Consider the following 18338-nt stretch of genomic DNA (forward strand, 5'->3'; position numbering starts at 1 on the left):
CATCTTGCCCATAACCCAAGAATTCATACACAAATTATGGCAAGAGCTCACACAAATGTCTAATAGGATGAAGTGAAGTGATGACATGTTATATCCAAAAGTTCAAACGTCAACATCACTGTGACATCATATATACCCAAAAGTTCAAAGGTCAACTTCACTGTGACATCATATATACCCAAAAGTTCAAAGGTCAACTTCACTGTGACATTTGCATGAGTCTGGACAGACATAGAGAGTCGTTGACAGATCAAGGCTTACACCATGAGGCGGTTATTTGTACTGTATAGTTCTAAATAAGACGTTTTGGATAAGCTGTTTTTATGCATTGCTTATAGAACTATTACATTGATATTCCTGTATACATGCTATTGTTGTCCATGTAAACGCAGTCATTCACACTGGGAGCTGCCCAGTAAGTCCAGTCTCCTGCTGGTTTCCACTGGAGCAGCGGGGGTTAAGTGCCTTGCTCATGGGCACTGTGATGGTAGTTGCTGAAGGAGGTGAGAGCGTTTCTCATTTCCTTTCCCACGGGTTTTTCAAGTTTTCCAACGCCATCCTGAGGATTCTAACTTACAACCTTCTGGTCCTCTAATGTATTCATGTTTTCATCGCATTATCTTGTTTGTATGTACATCTATCTATCTATCTATCTATCTATCTATCTATCTATCTATCTATCTATCTATCTATCTATCTATCTATCTATCTATCTTTTTGTCTCTAAGGCTCTATATTTTTCTCTCTAGGTTTCAGTATTTTTTGTTCTACTTTTTCTTGTCCTACTACTAAATTCATCTATTTTTTGTTCATCTTGAATGTCATCTTTTTTCTGTTTCCTATTTTCCATGTACCATTCTGTATTTTGCTCTTATGTGTTCTGTTCTTACCCTTATTGTCTCAATATTTTTGTCTTACCCCCCATTTTAAATACCCCCCCCCCCCCCCCCCCTTGTATTTTCTACCTCTATTGTCGCCCAACCATCATCTTGATCGCCATCACTTAATGTCCTTGCAGGCTATTGATTTGCTTTCTAAACATAACCAACGTAGCCTAACCAGTGTTTTTTAATGTTCTGACTAGTGTATACCTGTAGGAAAATGTATATTAACCTATTTATTTTTGTGGTGGTATGTATAGATATTCTTAATATTAATATTGAGTTCCTACACCTACTGTATCTTGGGGCTAAAGGCTTCCTGCCTATTTGTAACATACAGTCAGTAGCCTGAGTATTGGGGTTTTCAGCTAAACATGGTCGGTTGCGGTGTTGTTGTCAGTGGTTTAACATGATGAATAATCAAATCAAAACTAGAAATACATCGCCTCATGCAGAAAATATCATTTCTGCTGTTGTGTTTGCGGTGGAGAGCGAATTAAAAGCCGCTTTCTCAAGAAATAATCGTAACAGTCACAAAATGAGCGTGGAGGATACCTCCGTCCCAAACTGTCTCTTTATTTACAAAGTGACACACGCACTTTTTGTGTGGATGAAAACTCGACTTTTCTCTTCCTTTGTCACAAATTCTGATCCTGAAACGTGAAATCAATTTTAAACCCGGGGTGAGTCACCAGCAGAACCCCCCACCGAGCTCCTGCAGCTATTTGTCCCGATGCTCAGGCTACTGACAGACAGAACCGACCCGATGCTCAGGCTACTGACAGCCAGAACCAACCCGATGCTCAGGCTACTGACAGCCAGAACCGACCCGATGCTCAGGCTACTGACAGACAGAACCGACCCGGATCTCTTCAAATGGGAAAGCAGTATATTATATTTCTACTCAGCAGACACATGTAAAACAAGGACATTAAGGATGGGGGAAGCAATACAATATACTGATCCTCACCGGAACAGACAGACAACATAAGGTGTATATATACACATAATATATATTCAATAAAGTTATATATGAAAAGCAGCTGTCCTGTGCATTACTGACAATAGAAAACTGAAAGATATAGACCCCCAAAGGTGGTCAAAGCCTGTGGTGTTCCCTGGAGAGCATACCCCTAACCTCACCCATCCAATGCCTAAAGTTAAAGACCACCTAACCGTACTGTACTCCTCAACGCAGTGTGGACGACGAGCCCTGGACCTTTCCCTGAAGCCACAGGTGCAGAGTGCTGCATTCCATAAAACGAGCCTTATGGAGGTCGCCAAAGTGGTTCTGTGAGATGAGTTCGGAGTGAGAACATGATAGGATAGTCTATCTTTAAAACAATGACTACTTTTTAAGCAAAGGTCCTAAGATAACTGCTGACTCCAAAGTTATCATTTTGTATCGACTTGTCTTGTCAACTTTATGAATTGGGTGGACAATTGTTTGCTCCTTAAAATCTATTACTCACACTTAAATATAGATAGATAGATAGATAGGTAGGTAGGTAGATTGTGCAAGAATTAGGTGTTACTTTTCCCGTTTAAAATGATTCAAAGTATATTAAAACCCAGACAAAGCAGAATGTGCACTTCAGAGTGATTTTTTGTATCATGAGGCGCTTCATGACTCCAGCTGTTCAGGAGTCGGTGACCGAAAGAAGAGAGACGTGATAAGAATACAGGCTGAGAGAGAAATGGAAGGTGAGAAAGGATGACATTAAATATTCATGTCACGTTTAATAATAAAATGAAGTCATTCAAACTCAATCGATTCAGTTGAAAAAGTTCCAGAGACAGTTCACTTTCCATCCAGGCACAGAAAGGCACTCAGCCCTAACATGAATCATGCTAGAAAGAGGAAACATGCCAGCATCACATACACTATCACCTCATGACAGTCTAACAGTCTAACCTACCTTAACCCATTGATACCTGATGCAGCATTTGTGTGTGTATCTTTAAGACCGCGAACCGCGTCACATGGTTCGCGGTCTTAAGGGATACACACAGAAATGAGGGATATACACGCAAATGCTGCATCAGGGATCAATGGGTTAATACACTTACTTTACAATGTTTATTGTACTATAATATTAACAGTACAATGTATAGCATTTACCATTGTTTGTGAAATCCGACAATGAATTGACACAAAATAAGTTGTCACTTTTATGAACAGCCAAAGTGAAAATAGTATTAGTACCGGTAATAGTATAATTCTTGACCATTTGGATCAAATCCATGGTGTGGGGATGGGATTAAACACGCGTGTCCTACATGCTATTAAGCAATGAGCAAGTTTAGATGCACACTAAAGTCTAAATATTGATCACGGTCATGAACAACAAACATTCCTGACAGTGAAGTGAACACGGACAGCAGAATGACAGCACATCACAGCAATGACGATGGCCAGGAACTAGAAGACATTCCTGCTTTCTCTCAATTTAATAGTTAGTTTCTCAACCTACAGTATGTTTACCAGACTGGAGGTCAATTCACTTTCAGTTCATTCAGTTCAGACTGAGTGTAGTTTTCATTGCCTGCCAGCAGGTGGCTGGAATCAAGCAGCCACGACTCAGTGTTTACATGTGGGGAAACACATACAATAAATTCATGAGGCTACAACCCATTTCTCACCCTGACGGCGTCAAAGATATACCACCGCTCGACGCACACTGTAGTGTGGGGAGGAGTGTGAAGCTGCCGAGGGCCCCCAGGCCCTTCCCCTGGAGCCCCCCCCCCATATCCAAAGCCTAACCCCAACTGCCTCCCCCATATCCAAAGCCTAACCCCAACTGCCTCCCCCATATCCAAAGCCTAACCCCAACTGCCTCCCCCATATCCAAAGCCTAACCCCAACTGCCTCCCCCATATCCAAAGCCTAACCCCAACTGCCTCCCCCATATCCAAAGCCTAACCCCAACTGCCTCCCCCATATCCAAAGCCTAACCCAAACTGCCTCCCCCATATCCAAAGCCTAACCCCAACTGCCTCCCCCATATCCAAAGCCTAACCCCAACTGCCTCCCCCATATCCAAAGCCTAACCCCAACTGCCTCCCCCATATCCAAAGCCTAACCCCAACTGCCTCCCCCATATCCAAAGCCTAACCCAAACTGCCTCCCCCATATCCAAAGCCTAACCCCAACTGCCTCCCCCATATCCAAAGCCTAACCCCAACTGCCTCCCCCATATCCAAAGCCTAACCCCAACTGCCTCCCCCATATCCAAAGCCTAACCCCAACTGCCTCCCCCATATCCAAAGCCTAACCCAAACTGCCTCCCCCATATCCAAAGCCTAACCCCAACTGCCTCCCCCATATCCAAAGCCTAACCCCAACCAAGTAACTAGTGCCTAAAACCCAACCCCCCTCACCCCCCTGTGCCCCCCCCCCCCACACCTCACCCCAGCCCCAAGCTGTCACTTGGCCTTTGCCATCACCACAACCAGGTGTGTCCGTGCGCGTCAACATCTGACGCACGTGACAAAGCGGCAGTATTTGACGCCCTCAAAATGAGAATGTGTTCAAACTAATATGAATGAAATGTATTTATTCAGGCCTTCAGGTGAAGATCATGGAGTGTAACGGTTCTGCAACCAAGAAAACAGTGGGAGTTTTACTTACATGATGATTGAAATTCCCAGCACAAATTGTATGTGTTTTAACTGCAGTTAGTGGTGGACATGCTACTGTAGGAAAGGAAATAAATTATATCATCATTTTGCTTTTGAACTGATCATTATGAACTGGATGTTAAGCTATGCTTCATTCATATCAATCAAAATATATATATTTAAATAATTTCATTTAGATTTCACACTATAAATGTTGTAGGTCTTGTTTGAAAGGGGTGTGTAGAAACAGGATGTGGAGTTTGGCATCCTGCAAAACTTGCTTTCAGAAAATATTTTGAATGAATTGACAGTGAACAGTCTCCAAACCCTGCATACATAATAAGATGATACAGAACTGTTTCCCAAACACGTCTGAGCACTAAGATCACCATCACTCACAACACTGAAAGTAATATTTCACTTTAATGAAACATCTGAGCTGAAGATTCAAATCTTTACGCTTTATGTGCAGAGTGCACATCATCCAAACCGATTTTCTTCTTCTTTGTCACATTTAAGCAATTTCATAAGGTTTGTGATTATTACGACAAACACAGTCAAAACTAAAGAACATGCAAGTAAGTTAAACTAAAAAGTGCAAAATTCAGTGGTGACATCACAATCCAGGACACACAGATTCTGTAAAATGACAGAACCGTACCCAAAGTGAAATATGAATTTAGGAACTAAGGACGGGGAATGGGAAGGGACTTGATAATAATAATAATAATGATTGGATTTATATAGCGCCTTTCCAAGTGCTCAAAGCGCTTCACAGAATCATTATTCGTTCACACCATTCGTACCGGTGGTTCGAAAGCGTGGCATGTTGATGTTAAATATTTGATGAGCAGGAATGGAAGCAGAGGATTTTGGAGGAAAGACTGCACCAAAGTGAAATATAACTGTATAGAATAATCTATCAACTTACCCATTTAGCTAATGATGAGAACATAGCAGCAGCAAAATCATCCCCGGTGTCCCTGATCATTCAATTGGGTGCTTATTGCTAAAACTAGCATGTGCTACAGTATGTTGAGTAATAGCAACCACCAGTATCATCTCAAAAGTGAGGAAAAGAGAATTTATACGCGCGATCACGCTGAATCTTTCAGGAATGGCTTAGTTAGTGGCCAAAATGACTCAATACAGGTTCCGCGCACATGGAGAGCTCCAGAACTGGAGGAGCCCACAGGTGAACAGAGTTGTAATCAGCCAGTGAAGAGGACTATATATGAAAACCCTCTGGGGAGACAGAGGAGAGGCTGCATGCCAACTCTGTGAGCAAGGCCTTACTAAATTGGCCAGTCACACAGGGACGGGTATTTTCCGAGACAGCTTCAGCATCCTGGCGGTGTGCAGGTCCTGAAGGGATGGCAGTTTGCATCCAATCACCTTTTCAGCACATCAGACGATATGCTGCAGTCTGCAGATTTCCTTGAGAGTAGCAGCAGCATACCAGACGGTGATGGAGGAGGTGAGGAGGAACTCAACGATGGAGGTGTAAACTTGCACCATCGTTGCCTTTGGCACTTTTAATTTTTTTTAGCTGCCGCAGGAAGTACATCCTCTGTTACAGGAAGTGCATCCTCTGTTGTGATTTCTTGGTGGGTGATGGGGTGATGGGGGAGGGTGGGGCTGCCTTCCTCCTGTAGTCCACAACCATCTCTACTGTCTTTTGAGCATTGAGCTCCAGGTTGTTTTGACTGCAGCCATCTTCAGGGCAGAGGTTTTAGGTAGGAAGTGAAGGTGGTGGCACTCGGGGACCTTTGCACAGGTAAAAATCACTGTGCAGTGGATGAATATGTGTTTACTCACCTGAAATAGTTCCAAAAATAAACCTATATTGCGTTAATGACATTTCACATAATTAAACTAAAGAGCCTACATATAAAAAAAATACACAAATAAATGCATTATTATTATAATACTATAATAATAATAATAATAATAATAATAGTGTATTATTAGTATTAAAACGACAGTCTTCTTGGATAATGTCTATCCTCTCATGACTGAACTGGTAAGTTGAACAACGGGCTGATCCCCCCAAAAAACTCTGTGTATTCCTTTAAGAACGTAACAAAGGCGATCTCTTTGCTCAGGCGCCTCTGGGAAACCTCCTCACCCCCTGGGCCCCTCCCCCACACACAGGCAGGTTATAGCTAAAGTGCAACACCACCTCCGGGCCACTAGCTGCTGCCGTCGCGCTGAGGCAGACACCTCTGCCAGGGGCTGTAGGGCAGTGCCAGCAGCACGAACAGGATCCCGCCCACAATTAGGACGGCCCCCGCACAACCGGCACAGGACACCGACCAGGACAGCTGGTGGTGGAGCGGCACCGTGTGGTCGCTGGCCAGGAACGCCAGGACCGACTGGTGGAAAACCATCAGAGACAGAAGCACTAGGAGACCTGGAGGGTGGGGCAAATAAATAGCAGGGTTAATGGCATTATAGCATTGATGCATTAGCATGTTTACTGTAAACAAACAAGGCCATGCCAGACTATAAGCCTCTACTCAAGGCCCCTCCGGTGGGGTTATGGGAAATGTAGTCTTAATTTGGAGAAACACTAGCTTCATCAATAGTACTGGTGTGAGATAGTGTCCGACCAATCATTTTGACACCATAGTCCGATTTGTTTACAGTAATTACACAAGGGTATCACCACCTGATAATCATCTACAATGAGATATTGATCTTGAGAGAGGGAGAGAGAGAGAGAGAGAGAGTGAGAGAGAGAGAGAGAGAGAGAGAGAGAGAGAGAAAGAGAGAGAGAGAGGAGCAAAATAAAGAAAAGTGAAAGAGAAAACCAGGGTCAGGTTAATACATATAGAGAAAAGTGAGACACAGAGAGAATGAACTTAGTCCTGAACTGCTTAGCGGGCTATCTCAAGCCAGCAGTATCAGTATAAACTTAGACCTAGACTACCTAGACCTGAATTAGCAGTATAATATTAGTCATCCTATAATCCTAATAAATTTTGATTTGACCTAATTTTATTGTTGTCTATAGAGTTAGTTCCACCTCTGCGCAGATTCCCCCGCTCTCTTCTCTCTCTCCCCCTCAGGTGTCCTTCATTGGCCTGACGTACACCCCACCGCTGCAGCCCTAGGTCCGGCCGTCATCGCCCTAGCCACCTGTCGTCACTCTAGGCCATCTACCCACTACTCCTTCTACTGTCTGACACCCCGGGCTCATCACCATCACCGACCCCTATCCTCATCATCCTGGTCACCTGCTTGCCTAAGGGAAGGGGGGGGGCGCCCCCCCAGCCCCCCCCCCGCCGCCTCATCATCACCTCCAACTCCTATCCTCCCCTGCTCTTAATCATCACCTCCGACTCCTATCCTCCCCTCCCCTCCTCTTAATCCATGTCACCAACGCGGACTCATGGATTCCTCAGATCATCCTCATGGAACTCCCAATCTTGTTACCCCTTTTTTCACCTAGCTAATTAACTAGTATTCTCTAAACCTACGAACACTTAAAGACTGCATTTTCTATTTCTTTTTGGACTCTACTTTTTAGATTTTCAACTCCCTTCCCTGATCTTAGGATAATTTAAAAATTACATTTTTATATCCCTTCTGTTGGACTCTTTTTTTACATTTTCAATTTTCTGTTCTCTTGTACATTTTATTTCCATAATAAACCATTCACAGAGTTTCATTATCGGAAACTCTGTGCATGGTTTAGCCCGGCATCTCTCGGCCTGTCTCGGAGGGGAGTCCCCAGATGGGGGTCCGCTGCTGTGGCCTGGGTGGGCCCGTCCCCCGCGTGGCCTGCTCTCACGCTCTCAGTCACTATGCTGGTGGCTGGGGGCTGGGGGGGCGGGTCGCGTGGGGGCTGGGTCCGCCCGGGCCGCAGCAATTGGCCCCTAGCACAACGACCTCACAAGGTTCCTCCTCAGCCAAGTCACTGGGGCAATCCATGTGGCGATCCATGTGTGGATTGCCACCATATGGTGGACAGGTTTTCTTGCGTTCACTGGGGGTGAGGGGGTGCCGCTGTGTCCCGGCCTGGCCTTCCCTCCCACGCCTTATGTGGGCGGGGGCCGGGTCGGGGGGCATCGGTGCTCTTCATCACTGGTCGAGGGCTGCCGGTTGGTTTAGAACAGCTTAGGTAGGCGATAGATTAGCTACAGCCTAAGGCTGACCTGTTAGTGTTCAGGCTAAAATCAGACTAGAGCAGGGTAGGATAGGCCAGATTAGGCTGTAGATTAGCTAGATACTATGTCCCAGTTAGCTCTGGTTAATGCTTAGAGTAGTCAGTTGTCTGATCTTCTCCCCCCTCCCTCTCTTTCCCCCTTCCCCCGCTTCTTCCCTTCTTCCCTCTTCTTGTTCTCCTCTCTTTCCATGCTCTTTCCTCCCCCACATCCCACCGCCCCCCCCTCCCTTCTCCTGCTCTCTCCTCATTCTCCCCCCCTCTGCTCCTTCTCCTCTTCTCCCCTATTTTCCTGAATCCCTGCCACTTCCTGCTCTCCCTTCTCTCACATTCCCCCTGCTCTCCTTCCCCTGCACCCTCCCACCTCTCCTTCTCTGCCTCTCTGTCCTCCCCCCTCTCTCACATTCCCCCTGCTCTCCTTCCCCTGCACCCTCCCACCTCTCCTTCTCTGTTCTCTCCTCCTCCACATTTCCCATTTTCTCCCCACCCTCGCCCTAATCCGGGCCCGTATCCTACTCCCTCCCTCCACCCTAGACCCTACCTCTACTCTCTGTCCTCCCCCCTCTCTCACATTCCCCCTGCTCTCCTTCCCCTGCACCCTCCCACCTCTCCTTCTCTGTTCTCTCCTCCTCCACATTTCCCATTTTCCCCCCACCCTCGCCCTAATCCGGGCCCGTATCCTACTCCCTCCCTCCACCCTAGACCCTACCTCTACTCTACCTCCCCTGTACCCTTCCACCTCTCCTTCTCTGTTCTCTCCTCCTCTCTGTCCTCTCCCCTCTCTCACATTCCCGCTGCTCTCCTTCCCCTGCAACCTCCCACCTCTCCTTCTCTGTTCTCTCCTCCTCTCTGCCCTCTCCTCCCTCTCACATTCCCCCTGCTCTCCCTCCCCTGCACCCTCTCCTTCTCTGTTCTCTCCTCCTCCACATTTCCCATTTCTCCCCACCCTCGCCCTAATCCGGGCCCGTATCCTACTCCCTCCCCTCCCCCAACCCTAGACCCTACCCCTACCCTGGCTCTCCCTCCCCTGCACCCTCATCTCTCCTCCTCTGTTCTCTCCTCCTCCACATTTCCTATTTTCTCCCCACCTCCCCCCTCTCCTCCCTCCTCCCTCTCCCTCCCTCCTCCACTCTCCTGCTTTCTTCAAATGTTCAAATGTTATCTTTATTCTGTATATTCTTGTTACTGTGTGTTAGCTAGAATCAGCTAGACATACTTTCTGTGAAGCCCTCTGAGACATGCTTGTGAATTAGGGCTATATAAATAAACTTGACTTGACTTGACTTGAATGAGTGAGCACAACAGAGAGTGACAAACAAACAGAATGGGAGATAAAGAAACAAGGATGAGAGGGAACGAGAATGGAGAGAGAGAGACATGAAGAGAGAGAGAGAGAGAGAGAGAGAGAGAGAGAGAGAAAGAGAGAGAGTGTGTGTCACTGCCTCTACTGACCTGACAGAATGAAGCAGAAGGATGCTGGCTTGAGGAAGAACTGGATATCTTTACTCAGAGCCATGGTGATGCAGATGGCCCCCATCACCATCAGGACCAGGCTGAACAGAGCCAACATGGCTGCCGCCACATTCAGACCTGCCAGGGGAATGATAACAGTGATATTAGTATGGGTACTGTATACCTGCATGTACAGTATTAGAAACACCTGCTGCTTCTAAGCATGTTCAAGTGATGCTGAACTTTGGTAGTACCTTGTGTTGGTATAGCTTCCTGCACATGATACAGTATTAGCTTATTTACTATTTTCAGTTTTCTATGTTTTATATCTATTTTATAATCTGATTCGAACAAAGCAAATAGCAATAGACTGATATGGGGGTTTTCTCATGCAAGATACACAAGAGTTACACAGCATTTATGAATGAAAAGAGCTTTTGTCTTCTCCATTTTGATATACTGTAATATCTTATGGCTAAAGTACAATTCCAAAACAAAACAACAGGAGGGTCGAGGTTGGTAAAAATGCAATCAATGAAGCATCAGATGGAGTCTGATGCTTCGTCAGAGGGGGTCTTCCATTGATGTAATGTCCCCTGCGAATACGATGCATCGTCCAAACAGCAGCACAGTCTGTGCTCCTGAGTCTCTCAAACAGCAGCACAGTCTGTGCTCCTGAGTCTCTCAAACAGCAGCACAGTCTGTGCTCCTGAGTCTCTCAAACAGCAGCACAGTCTGTGCTCCTGAGTCTCTCAAACAGCAGCACAGTCTGTGCTCCTGAGTCTCTCAAACAGCAGCACAGTCTGTGCTCCTGAGTCTCTCAAACAGCAGCACAGTCTGTGCTACTGAGTCTCTCAAACAGCAGCACAGTCTGTGTTACTGAGTCTCTCAAACAGCAGCACAGTCTGTGCTACTGAGTCTCTCAAACAGCAGCACAGTCTGTGTTACTGAGTCTCTCAAACAGCAGCACAGTCTGTGTTACTGAGTCTCTCAAACAGCAGCACAGTCTGTGCTCCTGAGTCTCTCAAACAGCAGCACAGTCTGTGCTCCTGAGTCTGTTGCTGGTGAAAGGAACACCTGCTGTGTGGCATCAAACACACCCCTCATCTCAAGCTGTAAAGACGAGCCTTCTGTGCTCACTGTCAGCGTTTGCACAATCGTTTCAAATAATTTCTTCAATTTCTTCTTTAATCGTTCTCTGATTTGAGCCAAGTTGCCGAAATCCTTGTTTAATTGTTTAATTTTCTATATATTTAGGAATGCATGCTTGTTGTACTTTGTGTTTTATCGCTCCGCTGTTGATTTTACAGTGTGTTAAATCTGCTCTTGTTTCCGTTTTGTGAAGCACTTTGTAACTTTGGTTGTGAAAAATGCTCCATAAGAAAAGTGTATTATTTATTCTCTTCAAGACAATATGGGGAAAAAGTTATCTTCAAAGACACAAGTATCACAACTTTGACATTCTTGGATTTGAAAGCTTCGATCGCCTATTGATTCCACTGATAAAAATCAACTTCTATCTTTCAGGGAATTGTAGATGAGTATTGCTTTGAGACATTTGGCATTTCAGACGTGCAAAGGCAGCTGCACAGGAGGCCTTGCTAAACCTACATTCACACAGGACGCCGAACGTAAGCAGAACTGAAGCTTGAAGCAGGCACAAGCTGAACGTACACCTTGTTGTTCACACAAGACGCCTTGTCTTTTCCTCTCAGCACCTACTCTCGCGCCTTGAACCTTCCCACAACTCCCATTGACTTCATGCCTCACGGCTTCACGGCTTCAGCGCCACGCTTGGAAATTCGGTGTCGGGCCTGAGTGATCGCTTCAGCGTGGCTTCGGCGTGGCTTCGGCATGGCGTGAGCGTCAGTGTGGCACGGTGGTGTGAACGGCTTCGCCTGTTAACAAGGACGCCGAAATGAAACTTGTGGGTTCAGCGTAGGTACAGCTTCGGTTGAGCGTTGCTTCGGCGTTGCATTGTGTGAACGAGGGCTATCGTTTCCTATCCCGATGACGACGGATATACAGTATGCCACGACAAAACAATTGCATTAGGAGAAAATGCTCTGCAACTTCAGCATCCATTGTGTATGAGAAGATGCATATTAATTGTATTTGCGTTGGCATTCTGCAGCACATTTCTGCATTTGCAGCTTGTTTACTTATTTGCTTTGCATTTCCGGATGTGTTTTTGAATGAGCAGTTTCTGAACGATGCAAACAATCTATCTTAATGCAATTGCTTTGCGCCCTTGGAGCACCTTATAGCCTTGTATTGTACTGTACCTGTTGAACATTGGAATTTCCCCATGGGGATAAATAAAGGATAACTTAACTTAATTCAACTTAACTCAACCATACTGATGACTCTAAATCTGTGTGATGTGGCACCATTATCCGATCAGATTTGAATGTGAGTCTGTATGTTTCTTGAACGTACAGTACTGTGTGAAGTATCTGCCAGTGAACAGAGAGGGTAGACAGCAGCTCAGAGACGACAGGACGCAACGTAGGCGGCGGAATACATTCAAAAACACTCACACACAGCAGTCAATGGCCAACCTGAAAGAGCATGGTGAGGTGAAGAGAGAGAGACAAAGAAGGAGTGAGGGAGAGAGATGGATGGATGGATGAGTGAAAGGAAAAGAGGTGGGAGAGATGACAGATGGGAGGAGGGGTGAAGGGCAGAGTAAAGAGAGGAGAGAAAATGGAGAAGCGGGGGAGACGAACAAAAGGGCAAAGGGAGAGCGAGTGGGCGGAATGAGGAGGGACGGTGGCTGAGAGGGGCCAAAAGAGATGGGAGAGGTCGTCGATGACTCACTCTTCTGCGTCGTCTTCTGAAACATGACGGCGTTTCCCCCGGTGGTGAAGAACTTGAAGTAGGTGCAGTTTGACTCTGTGGAGGAGAGGGCGGGGGGGGGGGTGGGGGGGGGGGGGGCAGAGAGAGAGAGAGAGAGAGAGAGAGGGGGGGGGGGGGGGGCAGAGAGAGAGAGAGAGAGAGAGAGAGGGGGGGGGGGTGAAAGAAGAAAATTAGAATATGGAATTATATGGAAAATAGAAAGGAGAGGGAGTGGGAGGTATAGACAGAGACAGACAGAGACAGACAAACAGAGACACACAGACAGACAGACAGACAGACAGACAGACAGACAGACAGAGACACACAGACAGAGACAGAGAGAGAGAGAGAGAGCGAGAGAGAGGCAGCAACTAGGCTACATGAGAAAGGCAATCTGCTTGAGATGTAGGCGATCTTGATGCTCTTATTGAAATTCAAGGACCTACGCCTCCCCCTCTCTCTCTCACTCAATCTCTCCCTCCCTCTCTCCCCCGCTCTCACTCAATATCTCCCTCTCTCTCTCTCTCCCCCTCTCTCACTCAATATCTCCCTCTCTCTCTCCCTCTCTCTCTCTCTCTCCCTCTCTCTCTCTCCCTGCTCCTGTATAGACGGTTTTCACCAGAGCGCAACCCCACAGCACTTCCTTTTTCTCAGCATTCGCCAAACTGCAGAAATATTCACTCGACATCGTTACTTTTGTTTTCGCTGCTCAGCTGTATAGACGGTTTGCATGGAATGGTCAGTCCTGCACTTTAATGTTTTTTTTTCTTTTATGTCCATAGCAAACACTGCAACAGGAAGTGAGCGGGGGTTCAATTTAGAATGTTTTTGTTGTCAAGTTAAAACCGTCTATACTTTACTCTCTCTCCCCCTCTCTCTCTGTCCCTGCACCTGTATACTGTACTTTACTCTCTCACCCCCTCTCTCTCCCTCTCTCTCTCTCCCTGCCCCTGTATACTTTACTTTAAGTGATTCTCCATCAAACATAATCACGCGTGAACGTCCACGACGACCTCAAGGTGACAATCCAACACTGTGCAATTAGCATGCTGTCGCCCCCATGATGTTACAGCAATTATAGCTTAGCTGTCAATAGAATGTGACACCTCTCTCTCTCACTCACTCACTCACTCACACACACACACACACACACACACACACACACACACACACACACACACTCACACAAATGCACACACATGCACACATGCAACATTGCATTAGCCTGATCAAAGCCACATCCTCTGAGTAACCTGGTTGGAGTTTTCTCCCTCGGCAGTTACATTACGACACAGGTTCTGTGGAGGAGCGCAGTTACGTTACGACACAGGTTCTGTGGAGGAGCGCAGTTACGTTACGACACAGGTTCTGTGGAGGAGCGCAGTTACGTTACGACACAGGTTCTGTGGAGGAGCGCAGTTACATTACGACACAGGTTCTGTGGAGGAGCGCAGTTACGTTACGACACAGGTTCTGTGGAGGAGCGCAGTTACATTACGACACAGGTTCTGTGGAGGAGCGCAGTTACGTTACGACACAGGTTCTGTGGAGGAGCGCAGTTACGTTATGACACAGTTCCTGTGGAGGAACGCAGTTACGTTACGACACAGGTTCTGTGGAGGAGCGCAGTTACGTTATGACACAGGTTCTGTGGAGGAGCGCAGTTACGTTACGACACAGGTTCTGTGGAGGAGCGCAGTTACATTACGACACAGGTTCTGTGGAGGAGCGCAGTTACGTTACGACACAGGTTCTGTGGAGGAGCGCAGTTACATTATGACACAGGTTCTGTGGAGGAGCGCAGTTACGTTACGACACAGGTTCTGTGGAGGAGCTCAGTTACGTTACGACACAGGTTCTGTGGAGGAGCGCAGTTACGTTATGACACAGGTTCTGTGGACGAGCGCAGTTACGTTACGACACAGGTTCTGTGGAGGAGCGCAGTTAAATTATGACACAGGTTCTGTGGAGGAGCGCAGTTACGTTACGACACAGGTTCTGTGGAGGAACGCAGTTACGTTACGACACAGGTTCTGTGGAGGATCGCAGTTACGTTACGACACAGGTTCTGTGGAGGAGAGCAGTTACATTACGACACAGGTTCTGTGGAGGATCGCAGTTACGTTACGACACAGGTTCTGTGGAGGAGAGCAGTTACATTACGACACAGGTTCTGTGGAGGAGCGCAGTTACGTTACGACACAGGTTCTGTGGAGGAGCGCAGTTACGTTACGACACAGGTTCTGTGGAGGAGCGCAGTTACGTTACGACACAGGTTCTGTGTTACGACACAGGTTCTGTGGAGGAGAGCAGTTACATTACGACACAGGTTCTGTGGAGGAGAGCAGTTATGTTACGACACAGGTTCTGTGGAGGAGCGCAGTTACGTTACGACAGAGGTTCTGTGTTACGACACAGGTTCTGTGTTACGACACAGGTTCTGTGGAGGAGAGCAGTTACGTTACGACACAGGTTCTGTGTTACGACACAGGTTCTGTGTTACGACACAGGTTCTGTGGAGGAGAGCAGTTACGTTACGACAGAGGTTCTGTGTTACGACACAGGTTCTGTGTTACGACACAGGTTCTGTGGAGGAGAGCAGTTACGTTACGACACAGGTTCTGTGTTACAACACAGGTTCTGTGTTACGACACAGGTTCTGTGTTACGACACAGGTTCTGTGGAGGAGCGCAACTGAAATCCCACGCACAACATTCCAAATCCCTTCAGCAAATAGTGACGGACGACTGCAGCGGTTCAACATGCAAGTGTTCATGCCAGCACACGTGAGGCTTGTTGTCACAAACTGCAAGTAAATCCATAGAGAAAATAACTAGCAAAGAGCGTTCCCATCTGCAATGAAAATTACTTCCTCGTTTACATGAGGCGCATGTGACCACCACATGCGTACACATGCGCACACATGCGCCTCAGGCAAACGAGGAAGTGATTTTCGTTGCAGAGAGGTAACCCTCTTGCTGGTTCCTCTTGCTATGGATTTAATTGAAGATGACTGTTTCCTGTACTTTTGGATTATTATTCGATGATCGCATGGTCAGTACACAAGTCACAACATGTATGTGATTGTTTCTAGCGCTGTTGTGTGTGATTTTGGGCAAAGGAACGGCGGTAGCAGAGACTGCCACTGTACTATCTAACTAGCGTTAGGCAGCACCAACCAGGGGAGAATGCTATAACGTTAGTTAATAAAGATGCACAAAGTTTCATTTGATATACAACTTGTAGCAGTTAACAAGCAACTTTGATGTCGACACCACCAATCTCTGCCTCGGTATTTCTCGGATCTGAACAGGGCTGGGTCTCAGATTTCTAAAAATAGACGGGTCCACTCCAGGTCCGGGTCCGACATTTATCGGTTCTGAATGGGGCCGGGTCTCAGCTTTCTAATAATAGACGGGTCCATTATGGGTTCGGGCACAAATTCCCCGGGTCCATTAGGGTCCGGGTCCGTGATTTTGGACCCGTGAAGACCTCTAATGTGGAGCAGTCAATAATGAGTCAGGCACTTAATCAGACGCCATTCAGACACACAGTCACAAACTCAATCAGTCAGCTGGTTAGAGAGTCAATCATTCATTCAGCTAACCAACCATTCACTCAAACTAGTCAGCCACCCAGCAAGCTAACCAGTGATTCACTCAAACCAGTAAGCCACCCAGCAAGCTAACCAGTGATTCACTCAAACCAGTCAGCCACCCACCAAGCTAACCAGTGATTCACTCAAACTAGTCAGCCACCCAGCAAGCTAACCAGTGATTCACTCAAACCAGTAAGCCACCCAGCAAGCTAACCAGTGATTCACTCAAACCAGTCAGCCACCCAGCAAGCTAACCAGTGATTCACTCAAACCAGTCAGCCACCCACCAAGCTAACCAACCATTCACTCAAACCAGTCAGCCACCCAGCAAGCTAACCAGTGATTCACTCAAACCAGTCAGCCACCCAGCAAGCTAACCAGTGATTCACTCAAACTAGTCAGCCACCCAGCAAGCTACATAGCCAGACAGTCAAGCATCAATCCACCCAGTCTGTTAGACGCACCGTTGGAGCAGCCTGCACGTAAATCAGCCAGTCAGCCATCACACAGGCCGGCCAGCCAGCCAGCCAGCCAACCAGTCAGTCAATCACCAGTCACCTCCAGGCAGGTCAGCAGGACCGCAGCTCTCTCTCTCTGGGTCGATGTCGGCCACCCACAGGGTCTTGGTGCAGCCCTTCCACAGGCCGTAGTGAGCCGCCAGACACGTCTGGGAAGACAAGGTCACAGAAGGTCAGCAAATGTCTGATTTGTCCGGTCTCATTTATTTCTGTAGCAGGAAATGACTCTGTGGTTGTTTTATGTTATAGTGCAACTGTGCCTCCATTAGCCTGAAGCAGCATCAACTAAATGGAGACATGAGAAGTTTGATCGTGCAGTTTTGTGCTCATGCTGTAATTCACCTGGTTGTTATAGAAGCTCTTGGGGGGTGCGAGCTCCACCCAGAACTCTGTCCCCACACCCAGCACCGTCAGGACCATGCCCACGATGACCACAAAGAATGCCAGCTTGATCTAGAGTAGTGACAGAACAAGTTCATCAATTCATGTGCCAGCTTGATCTAGAGTAGTGACAGAACAAGTTCATCCATTCATGCAGACATCATGAGGACAAACACAAGCAAATAAATCTGCTTTGTTTTGGTTTTTGGTTTGAGAATGAGGCTTTTTGGCTCGTAAAAAAAGTACACACATTGGCCACAGGTATATAGATGCAAATACGTGTATTTATAAAATGTATGCATGCACATACTGTGGAACATGTAATTTAGTGTCATATAGTCCATTGTCAGTATCTTGAAACAAGGCAGAATATTGCAGCTCACTAGTGTCATGAAAATGAAATCTGATTCAAGAAAAGTCGTGGATTTAGAAAAGTCATGGATTTAGAAAAGTCATGGATTGAGTTAATCTGCACTGGAAACAAGTGAAATTGACAAGATTGTTTCACCAGTTTAAAGACAAATAAAATGTCAAGCCTCAGTAGAGATTAAAATGACTTGTTAACTTGAACATTTTTGCATTGTAGACACAGTGCAGATTGTCTGACACCCTGCAGTATACAGTAGGCTACAGTACAGTACGTCTTGGAGCAGTTGAAATGCCAGCAAGGGGCCTGGGAGTGTCTTGAAACGTGAACCTTCACTGCGTGGGGCGTTTTCATTCTATTATTATTATTAGGCCTACTAGACAGAAAGGCTCAAACCCAATACAGCCCCCCCAACACACACACCCTGCTTGCCCCACCACTTAACCCTTAAAGGGACAACTCACCCTAAAATCCAAACTACACATATTCCCTCTCACCTCATTTTGGGATAGTT

General features: G+C 46.6%; 1 protein-coding gene across 1 annotated transcript in view; it reads right to left on the reverse strand.

Moving 5' to 3' along the window:
* Positions 1-6694: 6694 nt before the first annotated feature.
* LOC310785221 (voltage-dependent calcium channel gamma-6 subunit-like) overlaps positions 6695-18338 on the reverse strand; it is a gene marked incomplete at both ends in the record, with an annotated part of 13377 nt that continues 1733 nt past the window's right edge. The window contains 5 exons of the mRNA XM_083646223.1: positions 6695-6915; positions 10123-10260; positions 12943-13017; positions 17117-17225; positions 17419-17529. Coding sequence (XP_083502349.1) covers positions 6695-6915; positions 10123-10260; positions 12943-13017; positions 17117-17225; positions 17419-17529 — 654 coding nt within the window. The remainder of the gene's footprint in view (positions 6916-10122; positions 10261-12942; positions 13018-17116; positions 17226-17418; positions 17530-18338) is intronic.

This window comes from Poromitra crassiceps (genome assembly GCF_964638095.1).
Source record: "Poromitra crassiceps genome assembly, chromosome: 11".
Classification (NCBI taxonomy): domain Eukaryota; kingdom Metazoa; phylum Chordata; class Actinopteri; order Beryciformes; family Melamphaidae; genus Poromitra; species Poromitra crassiceps.